General features: G+C 35.7%; 1 protein-coding gene across 4 annotated transcripts in view; it reads left to right on the plus strand.

Moving 5' to 3' along the window:
* Nucleotides 1–25,872, plus strand: part of LOC138315294 (teashirt homolog 2-like) — a 143,957-nt gene that overhangs the window by 104,629 nt on the left and 13,456 nt on the right. Inside the window, exon 1 of one of the 4 annotated variants that reach the window (XM_069256187.1) lies at nucleotides 6,656–7,046. The exons of 2 other annotated variants lie outside the window; for them this stretch is intronic. In XM_069256187.1, the coding sequence (XP_069112288.1) occupies nucleotides 6,980–7,046 (67 nt within the window). In that variant the 5' untranslated portion in view covers nucleotides 6,656–6,979. Of the gene's footprint in view, nucleotides 1–6,655; nucleotides 7,047–20,341; nucleotides 20,759–25,872 lie in introns of those variants that run through there. One more of the 4 variants, XM_069256190.1, reaches the window with a different exon arrangement.

Genomic DNA, 25,872 nt, shown 5'->3' on the forward strand with positions numbered 1-25,872 from the left:
GTTTAAAGAAAAATTTGATTTTCTCTTTTAAATAAAATTTTAATGTATTTTAACAGGATACATTCCTACATATTGACTAAATGGCAGCTCCTGCTGTGTGTAGAGAGTTAGAAAAGGGCATTATAACCCAGATACAAAAAGACCAATGAACCCAAATGATAACTTGAGCTGGTTCAACAAATTGATAAATTATTTGCCTCCAATTTACAAGACCCTCCCCTACCCCAACAACATATAATTGTACAATTTGGGGTAGGTGGACATATCAAGGCTGGGACATGTAGACATTTCTAGATTATTGCTCTTAGAGACCATTTGAAAATCATCGACTAAATTGACAGACTGATATTTTGTAAAGTTATTTTGTAGAAAGGTTGTCATGTTCAATAGATCAGATGTTTTTTGAGACCTATTGAAAATCGACAACAGTCTACCATGGGATGTTTCATGCTTCTTAATAGCAATGATGCCACGTTCAATTGGTAAGACAAGATTTCAAAGACATTGAATTGACAAGTTTTTTTGGCAAAGAAATCAACTTGTCATGTTTATGTAACTATTTTGACTTTATAACATTGCTGGACGACTTTTAACAATAGTTTGATGGGATCTGGAGAATCCATGGTGTAGGAACACTTGATCCAATCTCACACGTGCATTGTCTTCTTCAATAGATATACAGCCAGAAAAGAAAAAAAAAAAGATAAAGTCCTATACAGCAGTAGAGACATGCAGATTTTATGGGGCTGTGAGGGAGGAAAACGATATAGACATGATCAAAACATGGACAGTTTTATGAAAAGGTTTTGTGGCTATTTTGAAATGATAAACGATGTAGGAGTGATTGAAATGTATAACATTTCAATAACTTTGATAGCTATTTTGGACACAGAAAAATGATTTTTTTTGGGAGGGTATCTGAAAGCTGGTTTGGAGAAAAAATGTCTATGGCATGGACAGTATAATCAGCAGCGTATTTTGGCTCCAGTATCTACATCCCACGACATGATATTTGATTAATTTGTGTGGAAATAAATGGCTGTGGCCAAAATGTGGGAAATATATGGCATATGGAGGCAGGTTCTGGAGCCAGTCACAGTGACTGATGGACGGGGTCCTACCAATGGGGAGAAAACGTAACCTACGTCAAATCATTCTCGGCAAAGATGGAATACCTACAGAGACAAAGTGACCACATAGGTGACATGCCTACATGTAAAAATGCCAAAAAACATCTCGTGTCGCGCAGCGAAATATTGGGACCAGTAAATCATGTGTAAAAGTGAGACAGATAAATATGATAGTACCTTTGGGCCAAAATGGGGACCCAACTCTGCAGACGCAGAAATATGTCATAGCACGGGGAATTGGAATAATCAGATGGCAATTGTCAGAAATGGTAGTGCTAACACAAATTGAAGAGTTCGAAAGAAGTTATAAAGAAAAGTTTCCGAAATGCATTCAATATATAGCAGGAGATTATGAGGAACGTTTATACCATTATTTATGTATAGAAGATGATTGGGAAAATAACAGCCCGCTCACTAGGCCTGAACTTACCATGCAGAATTAAGAAATCAAATACGCAAGAATCCAAAGAATCAAACTGATTTCTTAGCTATCTTTTCTTCTCTTCGCCTTTAATTCCCATCTTTCCTTATTTGTTTGCATGCCTTCACATTTCCCTACCTACATTTTGCCTTTTACATATTTTCATGGCTGATTCAGACGTTTGTTTTACCACAAAACATGGTTAAACGAACCTCTGGAGAACAACAAAATTACATATGTAGTACTTTGTTATAAGCATAGTTTTACAAGCATCCAATAGGAACCTTGATTGGGGAATATTGTTTGTTGATTATAACCACCAATTAACTATGATTGTGTTTGTTATAAACACTACTGTAACTAATTCATATTTTTGCTGCGGAAACTTTACATGGGATCTGGTTTTTTTTGGTTTTTTTCGCTTATCATAATTCCCGTTTTTATCTCACCTGGCCCAGAGGGTTGATGAGCTTATGTCATGGTCTGTCATCCGTCAACTTTTCATTTAAATCGCTACTAGAGTAGTCGTAGAGTTCTACATGAAATGTAACCAAATTTGGCCAGAAACATCCTTTGGGGAACAGAGTTTGTATAAATTTAGGCTCTGAACCCCCTGGGGCAGGAGGGGTGAGTCCCGATAGGGGAATTAGAGGTAAATCTTTTAAATGGCTTCTAGTCATAGAGTTCTGCATGGATTCTAACCAAATTTGGCCAGAAACATCCTTTGGGGAACAGAGTTTGTATAAATTTAGGCTCTGAACCCCCGGGGGCAGGAGGGGTGAGTCCCGATAGGGGAATTAGAGGTAAATCTTTTAAATGGCTTCTCGTCATAAAGTTCTGCATGGATTCTAACCAAATTTGGCCAGAAACATCCTTAGGGAAGCTTAACGGGAGGAGAGTTTGTATCAATTTTGGCTCTGACCCCCAGGACAGGAGGGGCGAGGCCCAATAGGGGAAATAGAGGTAAATTCTTTTAAAATGCTACTAGTCATAGAGTTCTGTATAGATTATAACCAAATTTAGCCAGAAACATCGTTGGGGGCAGGGGAACAGTGTTTGTATAAATTTTTGCTTTAACTCCAAGAGGGCAGGAAGGATGGGGCCCAATAGGGGAAATAGAGGTAAATTCTTTAAATCGCTATTAGTCAGAGTTCTGCAGGGGTTGAAACCAAATTTGGCTGGAAACATCCCCCGGCGAAGGGGAACCGTGTTTGGATAAATTTTGGCTCTGACCTGGGCCAGCTCCTGGAGCAGAAAGAGTAGGTCCCAAAAGGGGTAATAGGAAAACAATGATCCTGTTCTAAGAATATTTTCTGGCGTTACAAACCAGGTGAGAGATACAGGCCCTCTGGGTACTTCAGGTACTTTGGCTTGCTCGATCACCAGTCCTGGCAATTGTCCTTGCGTGACCTGGACTTAAAAGGACATATACAATGACAGACTCTATCTTCCCTCTGACCAATCTTTTCTTACATGCCTAGTGGCCATGACATCCTTTATCCATGTAGATACATTTATACGTGTCCCCCCTGTATGAGATTAGTAAGTGTCAGTCTCCCCTTGATACATATGCCAGCAATCTGTCTGTGTCGTGCCATTGTCATAACACTTTATACATTTTCATTTCTCTTTGGAAATTAATTTCAAAATTAGGAGACTGACAGAAAATATGACAGAAAAATAGTGTTTGCCCTGTGTTGTACAGCCGTGCATTTCTACTTATTTTATTACATATGGCATTTTTCAACACTTTTTCTTGCATTCTTCACGAAACACTTTTTCTTGCATTCTTCACGAACAGTAAGTAAATATAAATTAAAATTAAGTTGTTCAGGTCCTGCGTATTCTGTTTAGGGAATTTGGGAAAATCAAAGGTTAACATAACATATTCATTAGGGAGGCCTAGATATTTGGTTTGATTAGTTTAACGTGATATTAACAGACAGGGTCATTTAAGGGTATGCTAGGTTTATTGGTGAAGAACAACTGAAGTACCCACAAAAACAACTGATCAGCAGTCAGTACCTTGTAACTGCCCCACATCTGATTCTAACTCGTGACCCAAAGGTGGAGGGCTTGTGGTAATAACTATGTCGTTACATCTTAACCACTTGGCCACCACAGACCCATTAAGATTTCTGTGTTTTCAAATGTTACGAGCATCCTCTTTCAGAAGCCAAAATTGGGTATAATTTGGAAGACATTGAAATATAAATATCAAATTGCATGTTTAGCTCAATATTGAATTTGCTGCTTTCTAATAATTAGAGCTTTTATTTGAGTTTTATGAGACTTATAGGCATATAGTACTGTGCATTTTTTTATGCTTGGTATTTGTTCACAAATTGTTTTCAGACCTAATTAACTGGTGTTAATTAAAAACAATCTTGAGTTTAAGCTTTATTTAGGTTAATTAATTTTTTTAAAAGACCAGACAACATTGCTGCACCTAAGAAGATAGATAGGTAAAGCCTGGCACATATTAAGCATCATTTGTTTTCGTGTCAACATAAGTGAGAAGAGTTTGCAAGAATGTAGACAATTCAACATAAGATTTATAATGTCCATATTTCATAGTGTAAGTGGGATGTCAGTCAACTCAAGTCAAGTCCACTGACGTTTGTTTTCAAAATATCATTAGTAACACTAGTAGATATTCCCCAGATATGATTAAAACTCAAATGAGCGCTAATTTAAATCTGTCAAAAGTAAAAAAGAAAAAAAAATTGTATGGTAAAAATCTGAAAAAATCCAATACAAGCGTATCAAATATGTGAAAAGCAGAGTTTGAGCCGAGTTTGATTTCACTGAAGAAACATGTTTACTATGTGAGATAATTACTCAGTGACACCTTTGTCTCCTTAAAGGTAGGTTTCGCCCAACCAAATAAATATTTTTTGTAAAATCTGATAAACGGAAGAAAAGATGAAAAAACATATCAGAAATACCTCAATTTAATTTCTTTATACGTTTGAGATTGAACAAATGTGCCTTGAATACAAATTTGAAGGAAATCCTTGATTTATTACGGTGTCCGTCAGACAAAATAGTATGCAAATGTAGCTGCGATGGATTGTGTAGTCGAATTTCGCGCATGCGCATTGTTACGCACTAAAAGTAAACAGAATGGCTGAATGAAAGTGTGTGAGATAAAAAAAATATATCTGAATCGGCAACAAAGTGGAGGAAATTATAATGGAATCGGTAGCACCCTAGGAGATTTATAGGGAATTAAATTCAGAGATGGCATGTAGCGATAGAAGAAACAGAAGCCAAATCTCAAGCGGAACTTGCCCGGATCTGTTGGACTCGTGTAACGGCGTTGCACGTGGTGAGTTAAATTTCAACACATATGCCTGCGCACATACAGCCGCAGACTAATTACATGTATGTTTGGTGTACTAAGCTAGCGAGCGTATGTAAGTTACATGTGAAGTGTTTTAGCATATATAATATGTATAAACAGTCCATCGTACTTCAATTTATTCTTGGTTTTTTAACTAAACATGCCGTGGCGAACTGTCACTGCCATCTGACTTTTTGTTGCACGCTTCCGTTTGTTGCTGCGGCCTCGTTTTGGAAAAAAATATGTCATGTTCTATGTAAAGCTTGACTTCGCTCTATTTTTAGATGAGTATTTTCCTGGTCAAGCTAGGCAACTGACCACCCATATTGTTCGGTGTATGCATTGAAAATGATCTGAAGATTATATCTATGTACAGGATAAATTTAAATTTCGTAGTCTTTATATTTCATTGGGCGAAACCTACCTTTAAAATGGTGGAGACTTAATTAATTAAGAATCAATATATGTACTTCCATAATTCCCCTATGTTTGTATTTAGACTTCCCTCATTCCCCTATTTACACAAATATTTGTGCTCTACCTGCACTGAACATTGAAATAGGATGTAAAATTAATTTCATATTTGTTTGCGCTAGGCTCTGACAAGATTTTTTTTCTTCTTTTCTCTGATTTGTGAAATATGTAAACTTAAAAAGTTGACATATTTATGTAAAGTTGTCAATTTTTATCAATGACTCTATAACAGCCAAGTGAAAATATTCGGGCATTTTGCAAATAAGAAAGAAAAATATGGACAGACTTATTTCCAGGGTCTTTATGCCATGTTGTAGCATCTGGTTGCTTTAATCTCTGGATAAATAACCTTTTCTTGACCTTGACTAATATCTAATTGTATGTGATATAAGTACTCATTTTGCCTATAACAAAATGTCCATAAAAGAATAGCATTAGCCTGTCATGGATACATGTGTCAGTAATCCCTATCTTGCATTGTCTCCAGCAGATGGTTTTTTTCCCTTCAAAGACAGAATATTCAGTCGTTTCTGTCGGGGAATGAAATCTCATCGCACAAATTTAAAGTTCAAGAATGGTTTGGATTTAAGAAAGCAGGAAAAAGATGAAATAGAGTAGAAGAAAAAACAATAAAAAATAAAGGCTTGCCTAAACTGCCTGTTGGAGCTAATCAAACCTGGAAAACTGAGACGGAGATTTGAGATAAGATCTGCGGCACCTTGTTTCTCTGTTTGATTGACAAGGGGAATCAAGCCGGTCTGGCTGACGACTGTTGACGGGAATATATGGAAGTTACAATGACATGAGATCAACACGATAAACATCTGTCAGAATTCCGTAACTAATTCACGATTTTTCAAAATGAAAAAAAAGTATGCTAACAAAATAAAAATTCATGTAAAATGTTATGTAAAAGTCTGCCATGGATTTTAAAGTCAGTTTAGATTTTATGTCCCTATGAGATGTTATTTCACAGCAAGTTAAAGTAGATTTTGGAGTCAAGCATCTTTATTAGTTAACAGTATCGTTATTATGCAAGAAAGTTATTTGATGTCAATTAAATGTTGATTAGTTTAAAATGAAAAAAAAAAAGATAATGAAATCTAGATTTAATGTGGTCAGATTTCATTGCAGAGCTTTTACAGTTGCAGCCTGTGTGATTCGGGAGTAATGGCATGACACAATAAATAGAGAGAGAAAAAAATGCCAGATGAGTGTTGTGTTTAATGAAGAGAAAGGGGAAAACGCTAACTAGGACATCAATTAGAGGGAGTGTGCGTCATGTGATCAACTATATGACAGCGAGAGGCGTGTGTTAGGGAAAATATGAAGTCATCTGAGGTTGATAAATGTAAATAGGGGGCAGTCAATCTACAAACGGCTTGTTTATTTGTCAGTGGAAGGTGTTGACAACTAAATGCATGAGTACACTTACAATTGAAACTCTGGTGGTTTTTTAATCTGTGCTCTTGGTAGAAGGATTTCCGATAAGGATAGGCGGTGTTGTATACGGCTCTGTGGACTTATAACAGATCTCTCATCGCGTCTATTGACTTTATCTTCTATTATCATCTTTATGTATAGTCACACTCTTGTGTTTAGACCTAGATGATGCAAGAACTTTGCTTGTCAGTTTATTCCAAAATGAAGCGAGGGATGAACATGTATTTAAAAGGTAAGTTAGCTGATTGATGGCTGCCAGACATTTAAATTGTTTGTGTTATAACAGGTTCTTACTGACCATGAAACACACTAAACTTTCAGGAATATTGATGAGTTTAAATGTTCAAACAGAGATTTATACAGCTGATATGATAATTTATAATTTTGTATTTATGTAAAGTTATTTCACTGCATTATTCTAGTGTATTGTCAGCTGCTCTGTGTGTGTTTTTTCATAAAAATATTGAATTATAAAACCATATTTCATTCATGGAGTTTAATAATGTATGATTACTCAACATATTTTGATGTCATTATAATGACATTCAAGAATTCCATCACCAAAGTCCTGTATAATATATAAAGTTTGATATCTTTTGACCACAGCACAAGTTACCTCCCTTGGTTGGTGTGCACTCTATGGTATATGATATTTATTTGTTTTAGCGTAAGATTGATAGGCCTGTGCATATATTGATATATAATTACTTCTGTCATACTCTAAGATGATCAATGATCTTGGCTAATTGAAAGATGATTTATTCAACATCATGTATAATAAGAGCTAATGAAAAAGATCTTGTAGCCATTGTGAAGAACAGAATGAAGCTAACAAAATCTGATATTGAATATTTCACTTCTTGTATTTATTTGTTTGAGTGACATTGTAGATGAAGACAATAAACTTATAGTCCTAATTATCTGCAGTACAAATACTGAGCAAAAAACTATTTAAATAGGTGTGTACCTATAGAATCTAGATCATGCATATTTGGTTTCACATATTAAACAATAATTTATTTATTTTGAACATATTATGACTATGAAATATTCGCTTTACAAACATTTATTGTATCAGAAGTATATAATTATCTAGCCCATCTATGGATTTAATGTATTCAACAATACATTATTATAATTTATAGAAGTTAGTGCCATATTTGGACATTTATACCTTGAGTGATAATTAGGGTGATGAGAGATTGATGGCCGAGATGACAAGATAACGGATGTGCCACCAACACTCTATCAAAGATATTTATGCGAGCTTCCAGGTTTTTATTGTTTTCCGCATATAAATATAAATTGTTTTTAACATTTTATATGGGAATAAGTAACCTTGAATTACATCAGTGTATTCTGATTTGTCTTCCTAATGGATGGTTAACACCAAATATAATAGATAGTTATCACTGTATAATTTATTTTTGTGACTTTTCCACCACTTCACCTTATGGTGTATTAAAATGACTTTGCGCAATCTTTAAATATATTGATACAAGAAATACAAGTAAAATGAACCCATAGATATATTAATGCAAGAAATACAGTACAGGAAAAATTATACCTTAGTTTAGTGGGCTGTCCTCTTGTTGTCATGGTAACATGATGGTTTGTGGTTATCTGTCACCTTGATGGAGGATTATAAGGGTACTGGGTTCAAGGTCACTGACTATAACTATACTGTCTAAACATATCATAATTTTGTTGAAATTCATATTCAATTAAGCATGCATTGTTGGTATCCCTTTGCTTGAATGACTTTTGGTTCTATTGGAAACATTATTTTTTATTGGTTTTTGATATTCAAATATGTTGCCATGGAAACATACAGTATTTTCTACTTTCTGTGGTCTTTTTTTGCCATTTAAACTTGAAGGTATATTTATAAGTGTATATATGAAATACCTTTTGAATGCAGTATCAAACAAGGAAAAATGTCCAAATCAGGATTATTTTTCCCAGTTCTTTCGACTTGCTACAAACTTGACTGCAAATGATAATTAAACACCCTTGAAGGTCAAACGATTACCACAATTTGTCTCATGACTTTCAAAGATGTTTGAAACATTTTACTAGAAAGTCTGTTACTATGACCTTTAACCCCTACACTGAAAATGCAAAATTGTGAAGGATTTGATTATTGGGTTCAGTGAAGTAGGCATCATTGTTCTTTTCCAGCAAATTGTCCAGACTCTCCAATAATATTAGAGATTTAAGTCCTATTCAGAGATAAGAAATTCAAGAATTGCAGGGAAAAAAGCAAGCTTTATTTGATATAGAAGACATTATTATGGTAAACTGGCTGCAAGTTGTGGACTAGACATTGGTGGTGGTAGTGTAGGACTTCTAAGGAGGACGGCATTGACGCTTTCCAGAGGTCATATTTCATAGCGATTTGTCTGACTTAATTTCTGCGGGCATAAGAAACAAAGATGAGCCTAATAAATCGTTAAAAGGGTGTGAAGTTGATGGAAGTTTGTTGTAATCAGCAGACAGTGGAAGAATTTGTTATCGCCCATCACTTGGGCTTCATTTTGTAGCTGGTTGAGACCACTGATACTGTACGCCATGGCTAATATGTGAAAACTGTCAACATTGAAATGCAAACAAGGAATCAATAGACTAGAAGGCTCCCCCCAAGCTGCATGCATAGATCGTCAAGTGGAGATTATTGTTTAGCTGTCAGAGCCAACATGACTTGTACCAATCAATCTTGTCACCTGAAGGATCAAACATGGCTGCATTCAATCTTGCCTCAGTGTCAACAGTCCCATTAACATCCCATGAAGCCATAGCCATACTCCTTCATCCCACGTACCATCCCGCTCTCCCTTCCCACATCTTCTATTGGCATCATAGCCTTCAGCTTCCTCATCACCCTGGCCGATGGTAAAATCAACGCTCAGGTAAGGTCCCATCTTGTCTGTAACTCCATCAAGGTATGACTTTTTTATTTTTACAGTTGTCATCCAATGTTGGTGCTGACTACAGTTGTCATCCAATGTTGGTATTGACTACAGTTGTCATCCAATGTTGGTATTGACTACAGTTGTCATCCAATGTTGGTATTGACTACAGTTGTCATCCAATGTTGGTATTGACTACAGTTGTCATCCAATGTTGGTATTGACTACAGTTGTCATCCAATGTTGGTGTTGACTACAGTTGTCATCCAATGTTGGTGTTGACCACAGTTGTCATCCAATGTTGGTGCTGACTACAGTTGTCATCCAATGTTGGTGCTGACTACAGTTGTCATCCAATGTTGGTATTGACTACAGTTGTCATGCAATGTTGGTGTTGACTACAGTTGTCATGCAATGTTGGTGTTGACTACAGTTGTCATCCAATGTTGGTATTGACTACAGTTGTCATGCAATGTTGGTGTTGACTACAGTTGTCATGCAATGTTGGTGTTGACTACAGTTGTCATGCAATGTTGGTGTTGACTACAGTTGTCATCCAATGTTGGTATTGACTACAGTTGTCATGCAATGTTGGTGTTGACTACAGTTGTCATCCAATGTTGGTATTGACTACAGTTGTCATGCAATGTTGGTATTGACTACAGTTGTCATGCTATGTTGGTGTTGACTACAGTTGTCATGCTTTGTTGGTATTGACTACAGTTGTCATCCAATGTTGGTGTTGACTACAGTTGTCATGCGATGTTGGTGTGGACTACAAATGCATGGCCATATTTTGTGTTTGAGGTAATGAATTAGAGTTACCAGACAATATGTATTTTGTCACTTATAGCAGCTGTCTGGCGAAGAAACTGTGATACTGTTGTTTACCTTCATCTTTGCAGGGATGCTGATATTAAACAAAACATTACATTGCTTTGGCCTAATATTTCCTGTATTGGGTATCACAAGACATTGATTAGAATCAAAGCATCAGGTTGAGTTAGCCTAATGCCATACATCTCTGGAAGACTTGGGGATAAGTAAGGGACAATAATTGATAGAATCAGTGGCCTGATAAATGTATATTAATTACACACCCGTTGTCTTTCATGGTCAGCGTTCAAGTGTCTGCAGCTAAAAGGGGAGGGCTGTGGGGTGGAGAAGATATCAAAAATGGACAAAAGTCGACAACACTCCAGACAAAATGTATAAATCACAAGGAGAAAAAATATAAACAGGAGATTCATCTGGTGCCAAGCCTAGCTGGACTGGACACAACTTATCTATTGGTCACTCTGGCTGGTCAGCGGATCAAATGTAAAACAACTAATGACAATTACTACTTATGGTTACATCAGATAGACGTTAGTAGAGAAATAAGTCTGATTAAGATCAAATAAAGGTTTTAGTCACTTATGATTCATCCTGAAGGAAATATTTAATGTCAAATAAATTTAACCCTTGTACCCCTAAGGATGCATTTGGACTCTTTAGATTCATGTACTAGGGCAGTTCATTATAAGATTTCAGGGGTGACAAAGTTAAGTGTGTATGAGAGTATCCAGTCAAGTGATTAGGTTCCAACTTTTTAATCTCTATCCCTCCACCTTTGGGCCGCAAGTTTGAAACCCATGTGGCACCATTGCCCGGGACTGTCATAGGTTGATGCTGCACACCCCCAACCTCTGTCCTAAAATGACACGGACAATTCATTAGATGTATCAAGGTTTTACAGATAATGAGTATTAATACATTCATCTGCGTGTAGAAGTAAAATTTATTGGTTAACAGTGCACTTTGATTATACAAAAACAAGTCATATTTTATGGAATGGAAGTGATCTACTGATTCACTGAAAAAGGGACTTAACTCTCTGCAATGCGTAATGGCTAAAGACAGTTGAATCTTTCAATGCTCTAAACCTGTAAAAGTATAAAGCAAGCAAAAAAAAACTTGAACATGTTTTTTATACAAAGAATTCTTGGCTTAATTCTAAGCAGAAACCCTAGAGTTGCTGCAGCTGAGATCTGGGAAAAGTACAGTTGTTATCTAAGCTAAGTAACCTGTTGTGATACAAGAATGATGGTTAGATTTAACATGGCGCCTGCCAGAATGATTCCTGGTAGAAGAGGGGACCATGATTTTAGTCGGCTTTTCTCTCCTGTACAGCCCCAGCTGATGCTAAGGTGAAGACAGTTGTCTTGGCATCCTGATCTGTATTGACTACGTTGAAGGATTGATTGAATGTTCTTACTTTGACATGTTCAGTTTTCACGGAATAGCTCGTCTTTGGGCTTGTGATTGTTAATTGATTAAAGTAAAAAGTGTTTTTACATGTCATTTACTCTTTGTACGGCAAAGTCTTATTTATGAATAAGTTTGAAAAAAGCAATTGCTTACTACTGAATGAATTGAGTTTTCGAGAGAGAAAAAAAATGTGAAAAATTGATTTCTTCATGTATAATTCATACTACTAATATATACATTACATTTTGTAAGTGACAGCTTTTCATATTTAATTGATAATTCCACATATCCTTGAGGAAATTTCAACAGATCTCATTTTTCCTCAATGGAGACTGTGGTGGCTGAGTTTTCCGACCAATAACCCTCCACTTCTGGGTATCGAGTTTGAATGCTAATTGGGACAGTTGTCAGGTACTGACCATAGGTCTGCAGTTTTTGTCCGGATGCTCCGGCTTTCCTCCATCTCTGAATACCTGACATGCCAATAAACGACCTTGGCTGATAATAGGGTCTACAAAATCTATTCTTTGCTCAATTGTCAAATTAAAATTTTTAAACTACTTCAGAATGATTTTTTTATCACATGAACACTTACTCTGCTGGAACTCCTTGGTCCTTGTACAAATTTAGCTTCCCCAGTTTTGTTTTTTCTGCCATTGTTTATCATATTTTCATTGTGGTCATTTTATTATCATTTTGGGCATTCACATCTTTTTCGTTGTTATCTTAATTAGCTGTATTGGATTCTCAGAAATTGTCTTCAATTCAAAAGATTAAATCATTATCATTTTGGTTTTGGTCAATAGATCTGACTCATTATAGAATTTCAGAAAAGATTCTCAATCATTTATATCAAAACTTTAGAATACCATCTAGGATAGAATTGATAAAGACTTAAATATGCTTTTCAAGAATCAAGGTTTCCTCATTATACAAACATTTTTTTTTAATATTCATATTTTTAATGCTAAGTGAAATATTTTTCTCATTTCCTAATAAATAACATTTAGTTATTTCCCAATTGCCACAAATTGAATGATATATGATGGTGTAATATGCCATGCTAGTTGAGATTTCTGTGTTATTAATGTTATAATTACACGTAGAGCCTATGTAACGTGGAGATTATAGTTAGATGTAGATGTTGCAAGAGGAAGCAGTAGTGGCTACCGTATTCACCTCATTAGCCCTGTATAACTCTCTGTATGATTGATGGCACTAATTTGGATTGTTGAATTATTTGACTCGATCACGATAGTCGGACATAAATCGTGGGTTTGAGTCAGGGTAATGTTTCTTTGTTATGTCATGCCGGTGTAGGTTAATGTTGGCCCCAGATGTATAGTCACACACTCCTCCTGCCTACCTGCCTGGGCCCAGGTACTCCAGGGACTCCACACAACTCTCCACATAACTGTCACATCACACCCTGCCACATCCCTCACTGTATTTATGATCAGGCAAACAAGACATTGACACAGAGTTCAACAAATCAAGTTTATAGGTCAAAGGTCAGAGTAATAATTCATACCCTGCATATAAAACAACTTGTTTACAATGAACACTTTCATGATTCATCCTGAATACACTTTCACATTCTAGATATTGAAGCACCATATCTTTGTCTAGTTGGCTTAAAGTGGTCACATAGTCAACAAACTAAAGTCTTTGTATTTTTCAAAATTTTATATCTTATCATTCTTTCAAAGTTAGATAATATATACATGTAAATGATTTATGAATCTTAAACAGATTTGGAGTCTGGCTCAAACTGATTAATTAAAAACTTGTGTTAATTTGTTTGATTGGATGATTTGTTGTCAGTTTAACTTACCTTATTGGTTGATTCAGATCAACTGTTTGTTAATCTGATTGGTTGAAAAAGAATATCTGTTCTGTATCCAGATTGGTCAATTTTGAGGCCTATGTTAAAGTACCTGATTGGTTGATTACAGTTTATCACCTTTATCTCTTAATTGGTCGATTAAGTTAATCACCTGATTGGTCGATGAAAGTTTATCATCTGATTGGTTGATAAAAGTTTATCACCTGATTGGTCGATTAAAGATTATCAATGCTCATTAGCTGCATAATGGATTGTTTTCAACAAAATATCTATATACCTTAAGAAAACCACAACCAAAAATAATTATTGATATGTAAATATGCCTAGTCGATGACATGGTTAGCTTGTTCATACACTTATGGTACAAATATAAAATATTATTGAAGCTAAAATTTACCCAAAAGTTTGACAGATAATGTGAAGTGATATAAATTAAGGTTTTGTTGTGTTCATACATTCAAAGTTTTTTCAATGATATTTTTTTGTTTTATTAGCAAAGGAAATGCAAATCATTTGTGACATTACAAAACCTGTAGAATAACTGCTCATGTTTCAAGTTATTCTTTTTTACAGTTGAAACTATAGTCAAGAAGCCATATTTGCAGCTTTTAAATCATAAGATATTAAAATTATCCATTTCAAGATGTTGAAATGGAAGTAAGTAGTGACATTTTGATATTAGAAACGGATGCAATATTAAACCTTTTATGCATTTTCTAAGTTTGTCAAACAAAGGAAGAAAAATAATGATGACAGACTCCCAGTGGATGAGATTACGAGGCACAGACTTGATACATCACAAGATATTATGATAGACATCCACGCACATTACATTTGTCATATTATGAAAGTTTGTGAGTTTAGTATGTCAGAACCGATATTATACGACGACTATATACTTTGTCATAAGAAAGGAATTGAAGGGCTTATTGGTCTACATTAATTATCATATCTCAAAAAGGGTTGAAAAATGACAAGAAATAAAAGCTTTTTCTTTCTTATAGAATATTTTATAAGTATTCCCAAAAAAGTGCAAGTCCCTGAAGTATATGTTTATAGAAGTTAAAGTTGAATGTGGATGACTGATTTATATTTTTAAACCTAAATGTAGGCTAATAGACCATTATATTTACCTTTACTTGTTACTTCTACTATATAAACTAACCAAGGCAAAGTGAAGTATATGACGGTATAACTGACACCCATTTTGACGTCATTGATGTTGACATGGTGACGTCAACTGATCAACGTCAAAATAGCTGTTCCATCTTGTAGATTAAATCGTCGTTGATAAACAGTTTTCCTGGTCTAGCTTAAACAATGTTAATGCAGAGACGCCAAAATGAATTGATAATGTAAATATAAACTTTAAACTATCTTCCTATAACATACACATGTATATGGTCTATAGATACCAGAGCTTTGCAAACAATCATATAATAATGCGCTAGTGCGCATTATGAAGAATGTCTGCAAAGCTGACTGGCATCTATATAGATCATAGATGTCATAGGAAGATAGTTTAATGCTTAAAGATGCTCCACCGCCGACAGAGCATAAACGATATTCATCATTTGAACAATAATCAGTGTTTAATCGTGTATGAATATGTCTAGTTACACAAAAATAATATAAAATAATTCATTTTGCCTTCAGTGCATGCGTAATCAGTGCTTCATTCCATATAGGATATAGTGCCACAGAATTTTTTCAGGATGCCAATATTAAGAGGTTTGGAGGCCGGTATGATGTATAAGCATATTGAGGTTGGCATTTCTGGAAGAGAAATTTTATTGCATTTAAATCGTAAAGTTTCTAAATAATGCGCTATCTCTTCTATTTAAATTTACCTGAAATTGTCTAATTCAAACTGTGAATGTCAGATTATTTAAAATGCTGGTTGTGTCATGGCAATTTTAATATTCCTGGCAGATTAACACTGAAAAGTACCATATTACTTAAAATTTAAAATGTATATATACCTGGTAGGTAGCTTTGATTTAAGAAAATGAAAAGCAAATTTTGTATTAATCTGGTGATGTTACTTATTGACAAATCTTAATTCGAAAAAGTTGAACTGACATTTTCTCTTCTTCTTTTTTTTTTTTTTTTTTTTTGAAATTCAATAAAGATTGAAAATTAAAAAAAAAACATTTCGCCGTCAATTATGTTGTATCAAGGTGAAAGATGACAGACTCTTAACATGATTAAACGACAGTCTTCAGAAAGTTGGTGGCACACAAAACTACCATTATTTGGTCATGACAAAGAGATGACTAGTGACAACATGACAGTGTAAGCTCAATTCTGATTGGTCGTTACCCATGGCAACATGGCCCCTCATGTCAATAAATCTATCTTTCCAAGGCCACAAATATCAAAGACTTTTCTCCTATCCTTTTAAATTTGATAGCACTGATTGATGAGCGACAGTGATCCGATGATCAGATATTTGAGATTAGAACAGATCAGTCATTATTCCTTATACAATTTTCACATTATGAATTGCTCTCAGAAGTACCCCGTTATTGGTAAGAAAATTATATGATAATAACTCTGTATATATACCCCTCACAGCTGTGTAAACCTATATCTCTCATAAACTTTCAATACTTATGCTTGGATACACCACTAAAATTTTCAATTAATCAATCCGTTTTTCATTTCATATAGGGATCAAATTCATGTGTTAATTACAAAAGAAGAAAACAAGCGTAGAGCGAACAATATTGTTGTGATATAATGCCTCGAGTGAGTTAATGAAATTAAAATTACCGACTCCTCACGATTGTAATGATTTTTGTCTTAATTGTCCAATTAGCATGGTTTATGTATCTATTGACAGAGCTCAGTTAAGGGGAAGTTAATTCAAATTAGTCTCTTTGATCTCTGCTGGCAAATACTTAACAAATTTGAGAAAATCGTTTATCCAAATTAAGCTGTTCTATCTTGATGAAATATAGTTATTAAAGTATAATTATGAAAATGAAAATGTAATAAAACTCCATTTGAGAAAATAAGCTTTTTAACAGGATGAAATATGATCATTTTGGTATCTTGGTATTAATTATGTGTTGTGTGGATTAATGTACATTTATCGTATAATGGAGTTCGATATAGCACAAGGTTTGGCCAGAAAGCACTAGTGTAAATTCTTGTTCAAGGCTAGTTAGGGTAATTTTGTCCGATTTAAGTGGTATTTACGTGATAGTTTATAGATCATAGATGTGTGAATGCCCCGATATTATTGTCAGGCTTCCAGTTATATAACAATACCACAATTTAATGATTTGATAGAGGCTAGGCATCAGGCGCTTTTTCTGACAGAGAAAAAATATCTATAGTAATTACTATCTGTAAGTGCGATTTATGGATGGTATAAAATATAATAGTACTGGACGATCTGTTGTCACAGATTTACTAATCCAATATTAATGCTGAAACAGGTTTAAAAAAAAAAAACATGGAGAGAGAGAGACATTGAGAAATAGGGAAAACATGTGTCGAAGATTTGTCTGTTTTAAGGCGAAGTGGATCCATTTGAAAAATTTGGATGATTGGTGATGCCAGATTCATTGATGGGTTGCAGGTTTTTTCAAAAGTGGAAAAAACGTAAATCATGATGAAATCTCGATAAATCACTGACAGAGTTGATGTTCATTACCCGACATGAATCACACAGGAAGTCCTGTAATTGCAAGAAGATTAAGAATACCATATTTTACCTGATTAATGCCCCTTTGTTGGGAAGTCCATCCTTCTTTTTTTTTAACTTCATTAAAGCCCTTTCATATTAAGATACCACCTTTTGCCAGATAAATGTCCTTTTTGGTAAGAAGATATTTACCTTTCAGCCGAAATCCTGCCCTATAAAGCTTATATATCACTGCCTAAAACATTTGTCCCCTGCTTCTGGGACTTATCCCTTTCCCTGTGTAAGGGAATTGCTGATGCCTCTACTTCCTAAATCAGCTGGGCCCTTTCCCCACCCCCTTGCCCTGCCCCTGAAGCCCTCTCTATGCCCTCTATCAGCTGGGCCTTTTCCCCACCCCCTTCCCCCTGCCCCTGAGCCCCTCTCTACACCCTCTATCAGCTGGGCCCTTGCCCCTCTCTACTTCCTATATCAGCTGGGCCCTTTCCCCACCCCCTTGCCCCTGCCCCTGGTCCCTCTCTACACCCTCTATCAGCTGGGCCCTTTTCCTACACCCATTCCCCTGCCCCACCCCCTTGCCCTGCCTTGAACCCCCTTCCTACTCCCTCTCTCAGCTGGGCCCTTTTCCCTCCCCTTGCCCTACCCCAGTCCCAGCCCCACCCACTTGCCCCTACCTTAGTCCCAGCCCCTGCTCCTGAGCCCCTTTCTACTCCCTATATCAGCTTTGCCCCTATCCCCCTGTATCAGCTGGCCCCTAGCTATCCCCCCTGTCAGCTGTGTGTTAGTGCAGTGAGCTGTCACACAGGGGGTGGACATACTAGAGCTGATTGATTGTCACCCTACGCTGTTCACCAGCCAAAACACACACCATATAATTTGTCACATACTCTACCATAAAACTTGATTCGTCACAATAGCTTCATATCAAGTTTCATTTAATGAAATAGTCGCCCAGGATTGATAGCCGTCCTTCATTCATGTCATCGGTCTCTTTACGCACTCAGGTAAATTCATGTTTCTTAATATCGGCTCATAATAAATCAGCCCGATTCTTGACAGGTCCTTTTTGTGACTTGACAGATTGAAATCATTCATTTCCCCCACCTAGCTTTTGCAGGGCTAAGGGTACTTTACAAGATCCATCCACCCAAGCATCTGCCTGCGTTCACTTAGCCCAGTCATGTTAATAAATTACCCTGACGTAGCGTCGCGGAGTTCGTACAGGTGGGGGGAGCACAGGGGTATAGTAACTTTGGATGATTATCAAGGCAGATTCTTATCACCACTTCAAAATATGATTATCAATAATAGAACCGGGATAGCAGGCTGTCCTCTGTTCAATCAACCGAATTCTAAATGATTACACACTTTTATTCAATATTAGGCTATTTAACATAATAATATACATATATTTGGTTATGTAGATATATATATATATATACATATCAGAGTTGATAGTTTTGATTGGCATTTACAAAGTTTAAAATTCTCTAGTGGGGGTAATATGATATGAACTAAAAAACATTCTTAACATGATATCTGGATTTGTTTAGGCAGAATATATGTGACAGGTTTATGATATTTGATTTATACATGTCATTGTTCTGTTATGTTCATCAAAGAGATTTTTTAAAATTCAAATGATCCCACAGGCTGGATTAAATACCTATTGAAGCCGTGCCGTGTCAAAACCAGGTCATACCATTATAGATTAGCAAAGGTGCATTATCATGCTATGCAATAGAAAAAACATTTTTTTCTCGCTTGAATTAAAAACATTAATTCACTCTGATAGAAAATTCACCCCTGAAAGGATCTTTTCATCTTTCTGAATTTTAAACAAAATGTAATGTGCATTAAAATCGTTATTTTTTCTGCTTTCATTTAAATATCAATATTATAGTTGCTATTTCCATGTTTTGTGAAAGGCAAATATTTGTTGTAGGAAAAATAGAACAAGTTCCATTAACCGCCTCTGTCTGTTAACATTGTAAAAGGCAGATAGCCGTTGAGTCTCAGCTCTAAATCACTTTCCGAAAAAAAGCAAATTTGATCTGTGTTGTAAAATTCTATTTTATTTTTGCATTGATTGTTGGAGATTTTTAAATCAAACATGTGAAAAGAAAAGAAATAAAAACGTGAGAATGAAGTTAATGATTGGTACGTTATAATACCTTTGGACTCCCCTGGGTGAGCAGCACTTGAGTCTGACAGCCAGCAATGCTTACAGAAAATCAATATATCTCGCCTATGGTCATCCTGTCAACTGATTTAATATGTCAACTCAAAAGGCTGAAATTTACGATTATTGACAGGTGAAAACCAGCACCGCTGAAACAAAGCTCTCACACACAGACCTAATGCAGCTGGTTCTTTAAGGTTTTATACTGCTAGTATTGTGTGTCGAGTACTCAAGGAAAAAAAATTATCATTACCTTTAGCTCAGGACACATGGATGAAAGACAGAAGATTGAGGTAGGGATGAATGTATGGTCGAGAACCTGGTGAGATTTTGTTTAAAGATTATAAGACTTGGTATGAGTTAGCGGTGATTTATCATTATAACGAGAAACACCATTGACACCTATCCCCAATAGATATGAACACTGGTGCTTTGGATAAATTGAGAAAATAGGAAAGGTGGAAAAAATGTCTTTAGTGATAAAGTTTATAGGATTTTAAAGGTGCATGTATAAAATATGTTGATTTGTATTTGTTGTGGTTAGAAGTGGAAAATGAATAGGACATAGGTGAGTGTTACAGTACTGGTACAGGTACCTAAACACCTGGACGCGTCGGTTATATACAGGAGGCTGTCAAGTAAATATGCTGCTACTGTTGGTCGGCTGGGCAGGTGAGCGACCATGACTAGGTGCCCCCTCCCCCCACAGATAAATGTGTGTATTAAGACTTGATGACAGTGGAGAGATGAGACATGACGGCCTTCATTGAGTCTACCATGATTCAACAATACATTTAGGGCCTTGTTAGTCTGTATTGTACAATTATGATATATATACTTAGACAGACTGCTACTGCTGTCCGTCAGTAGGTTTAATATAGAGATCACCTATCTCTTCATGGATACAGAATATATCTCTCACACATACATTAGAAAAATAGGTTCAGGACATGAAAAACAATGGGACAGCGTTAACCATTTACACGTGATGTTTTGTTCTGAGGACGATTTTCTCTGTACAAGGATGTGTTTGTCTCTGGTGATTTGGAGAATTATCTGTGATGCATTACAGCGGTCAGTAGGATCAGGCCAACAATGACATCAGGTTTGTTTCTTTGTGATGATGATGTAGATGTGATTTGTGTTGTTGATGAACACCAAGCTGGTGATATTTGTAAACCCATCCTTACATGTTTATACACAGATCAATACAAATCGTGCTTCACCAGCCATAAACTCTGCTCTATATATACAGGTCAGATATCTCCAGCCTTATCATAGCTTATATCTGTTATTTTACAATCCGATCTCTCTTTATTCCTTAATCTACACTTTTATTCATTTATTCATATATTTTTACTATTTATCATGTATTTGTATTTTTTATTTATCTTATCAAAAATATCACATTTTATCATTATTTCTATGTCTCTTTATTTACCTGCTTTACTGTACCTGTTCATTCTGTTACAAAATTCAAAATATTATTTAAGTTGTTTGAATCAAGTGTGTGTGCTATTGCTACATAACTGATTCATAATGTCACTGTAATTAGGTGATAAGAACTATTAATTACGATCAGGTTTTAATGAATCAATTTCAAGCACACTTTTGTCATGAGGACAATTTGAAATCAATTCATTATAAAAAAAAACATTTGTTAAAATAATATGAATATTTAACTTAAATACAAACATTTAATAAAATAATATATTGCTTGAATTGAGATTTCATGTATTTATATTATTAAATCTATTAGAGAGAAACTGTTAGCTTCCCATATGGGATATTATCTGTACATGATACACTGGTTACCTGTACATGATACACTGATTACCTGTACCTGATACACTGGTTACCTGTACCTGATACACTGGTTACCTGTACCTGATACACTGGTTGCCTGTACCTGATACACTGGTTACATGATACACTGGTTACCTGATACACTGGTTACCTCTACCTGATACACTGGTTACCTGTACATGATACACTGATTACCTGTTCCTGATACACTGGTTACCTGTACCTGATACACTGGTTACCTGTACCTGATACACTGGTTGCCTGTACCTGATACACTGGTTACCTCTACCTGATACACTGGTTACCTGTACCTGATACACTGGTTACCTGTACCTGATACACTGGTTGCCTGTACCTGATACACTGGTTACATGATACACTGGTTACCTGATACACTGGTTACCTCTACCTGATACACTGGTTACCTGTACATGATACACTGGTTATCTGTACATGATACACTGGTTACCTGATACACTGGTTACCTGTACATGATACACTGGTTACCTGATACACTGGTTACCTGTACCTGATACACCAGTTACCTCTACCTGATACACCGGTTACCTCTACCTGATACACTGGTTACCTTATACACTGGTTACCTGTACCTGATACACTGGTTACCTGTACATAATACACTGGTTACCTCTACCTGATACACTGGTTACCTGTACCTGATACACCAGTTACCTGTACCTGATATACTGGTTACCTGTACATGATATACAGGTTACCTGTACCTGATACACTGGTTACCTGTACATGATACACTGGTTACCTGTACATGATACACTGGTTACCTGATACACTGGTTACCTGTACATGATACACTGCTTACCTGTACATAATACACTGGTTACCTGTACCTGATATACTGGTTACCTGTACCTGATACACTGGTTACCTCTACCTGATACACTGACACACAATACACTGGTTACCTGTACATGATACACTGGTCACCTGTACCTGATTTACAGGTTACATGTACCTGATACACTGGTTACCTGTACCTGATACACTGGTTACATGTACCTGATACACTGGTTACCTGTACATGATACACTGGTTACATGTAACTGATACACTGGTTACCTGTACATGATACACTGGTTACCTGTTCATGATACACTGGTTACCTGCACCTGATATACTGGTTACCTGTACATGATATACTGGTTACCTGTACCTGATACACTGGTTACCTGTACATGATACACTGGTTACCTGTACATGATACACTGGTTACCTGATACACTGGTTACCTGTACATGATACACTGCTTACCTGTACATAATACACTGGTTACCTGTACCTGATATACTGGTTACCTATACCTGATACACTGGTTTCCTGTACCTGATACACTGGTTACATGTACCTGATACACTGGTTACCTGTACATGATACACTGGTCACCTGTACCTGATACACAGGTTACATGTACCTGATACACTGGTTTCCTGTACCTGATACACTGGTTACATGTACCTGATACACTGGTTACCTGTACATGATACACTGGTTACCTGCACCTGATACACTGGTCACCTGTACCTGATACACTGGTTACCTGATACAATTGTTACCTGTATATGATACACTTGTTACCTGCACCTGATACACTGGTTACCTGTACCTGATACACTGGTTACCTGATACATAGGTTAACTGTACCTGATACACTGATTACATAATACACTGGTTATCTGTACCTGATACACTGGTTACCTGTACATGATACACTGGTTACCTGTACATGATACACCGGTTACCTGTACCTGATACACTGGTTACCTGTACCTGATACACTGGTTACCTGTACCTGATACGCTGGTTACATGATACACTGGTTACCTGTACATGATACACTGGTTACCTGTACCTGATACACTGGTTACCTGTACCTGATACACTGGTTACCTGATACATAGGTTACCTGTACCTGATACACTGATTACATAATACACTGGTTATCTGTACCTGATACACTGGTTACATAATACACTGGTTATCTGTACCTGATACACTGGTTACCTGTACATGATACACTGGTTACCTGTACCTGATACAGTGGTTACATGATACACTGGTTACCTGTACCTTATACACTGGTTACCTGTACCTGATACACTGGTTACCTGTCCATAATACACTGGTTACCTGTACATGATACACTGGTTACCTGTACATGATACACTGGTCTCTGTGACCTAAATTTGACCTTTGACCCACATCAAAGAAGCTTTTGGAGATCTATATCCTATGATATCCGTAAAGTTTCATGCTTAAGTTACAGCTACACAAATGTGAGGTTATGTGTCATGTGTCAAAAGTAGAATGCTGTGACCTACATTTTGAGGTATGGCTTAAGTAAGATAATAAGATATGTCCTTTTATTTGTTTGCTTAGGTTTAATGACCCTTTGGCAATCAGGATCATTTAGGGCCAAACTTCAAAAATTTTGGTATATTTTATTCAATGATATCAAATTGTAATTTATAATTTGCAAATGTTAATTAAGAAAATGTTCGTATTAAAATGCTACCATGATCATCATATGATAACTAATTTACTAGTGATGTTCTTTAAGTACCGTACTCCTGTACTAATTGCCACAGAGAAATTAAGGCAGATTTGTACTTCATGTGAAAAGTATGAAAATTATCACTATCTTAGGGTCTGTTTTGGAATTAATTTTGAAGCTCATCATCATTATTAGGCGATTCTGAATGGTAATCACCTGGCCAGTGACTTTCTTGATAAGGCCACTAGTGTAAAGTACGTCAAATTGTCATCTGATTGTCAGGACGTTGTCAAATCCCACCGTTATGGGCGCACTCTCCAACAAAATCTATGTACGTATCGCTAGGAATATAACAATATTAGCAGCATTTGATTGGCAGGTTGTGGGGCGATATGTTAAATTATTCCTGCTTTAGTGTTGTCTAAATGGACAGTAATAATTATGTAATAGTCCTCGGCCCCAATATCACTTACTGCTCGTAAATTAGTTAATCTTGACTGAAATTTCTCCTGATTTTGACTGATTTACCGGCCTCATATTTACACAAACATTTATTTCGGAACATGCCACGTAGATTTATTGATGCAGTTTAGTAGTAAAATATAATGAGGATACATTTATGATGTAAAATGAAGCCGGTGGTATATGATATAAACTCTGTGCGGTGACAGAGGCTAAAAGTACATCAATCTAACTGCAGTAAATCTCAGATTTGTTCCATCCCCATGATCACCATGTACCCTTTTTGACTCGCAATAAGCCCCATGCTCAATAATAAGCCCCATACTCAGCAATAAGCACAAAGTTCAGCAACAAGTACCATGTTCAGCAATAAGCCCATTGTCAAAAAATGCGGTCTTGTGGTGAAATATGTCCGTCACCTTAACCACACTGCCACCATAGCCCCTTGAGGACTTATTACTAGTACAATACTGCATGGTTGATAACTTGGTGGTAGGGATGACATTTTCCTGATTTTGTGGTAGCTTCATGTGGTCACGATAGAAAATTCAATGTTTTCTTATTGATATATCGAAGAATTTTAATTTTAGCAATTCAATTTCTCATTTTAAGTTTAAATTACAAAATCTGTGACCTTCAAAGATAATTAATCGGCTATACTTGTATAACTACATCCCAAACCTCAGGAATCAATGTTTCTTGTTACTTCTTATTTTCTACATTTAGCTCTAAGTATCCATTTTTATACTGTCTATAAATATATCCATATTTTGGGTTGAATTGAACTTTTTTTATTTCATACAAGACAAATTGCTTTCAAATAAAAAATAGGTGTGTTATTTCCTTATTTTCCAAGCAATACAATATACATATAGAATACAGTGATGTCAGCTGATATGGCTGAATCTCCTAATTTGTATTTCTGATGTAGTGTTTTACGCTGTTAGATCAGTTTACAAATTTTCGTAAAATTCAAGAAATGAACCCAAATTGTTTCTATTAGATTTTAATGAATCATAATGCTTTAATAATATTAAAAATATCTTAATTTTAATCACTGTTTAATAATAAAAAATTATGAAAGTATTCAGCTTTCCAATTACATGTTACTATTGTAATTTACTGGTAAAGATTTTTTTTTTAATTTTGTAAACCGGGTATGCTTTCACGGAAAAAATCTTTTTGTTGTATCTTTTAACGTTATTACATCTTTTCTTGAACAGATGTGACAATAACATAATTTTATGACACATTTGCTATTTTCATTTTTTCCTATCAGTAAAAAATATTTTACACCAGCAAAAGATTCAAATTTCAAGTCGGCTATATTTAGATTTAAAAAATAATTCGATTTTTTTTTGTTTTTTTTTTGTAATTTTATGATTTTGAAATCATATACCTGGGAAATTTTGCATTAGATG

Source organism: Argopecten irradians, chromosome 2, assembly GCF_041381155.1.
Source record: "Argopecten irradians isolate NY chromosome 2, Ai_NY, whole genome shotgun sequence".
Classification (NCBI taxonomy): Eukaryota; Metazoa; Mollusca; class Bivalvia; order Pectinida; family Pectinidae; genus Argopecten; species Argopecten irradians.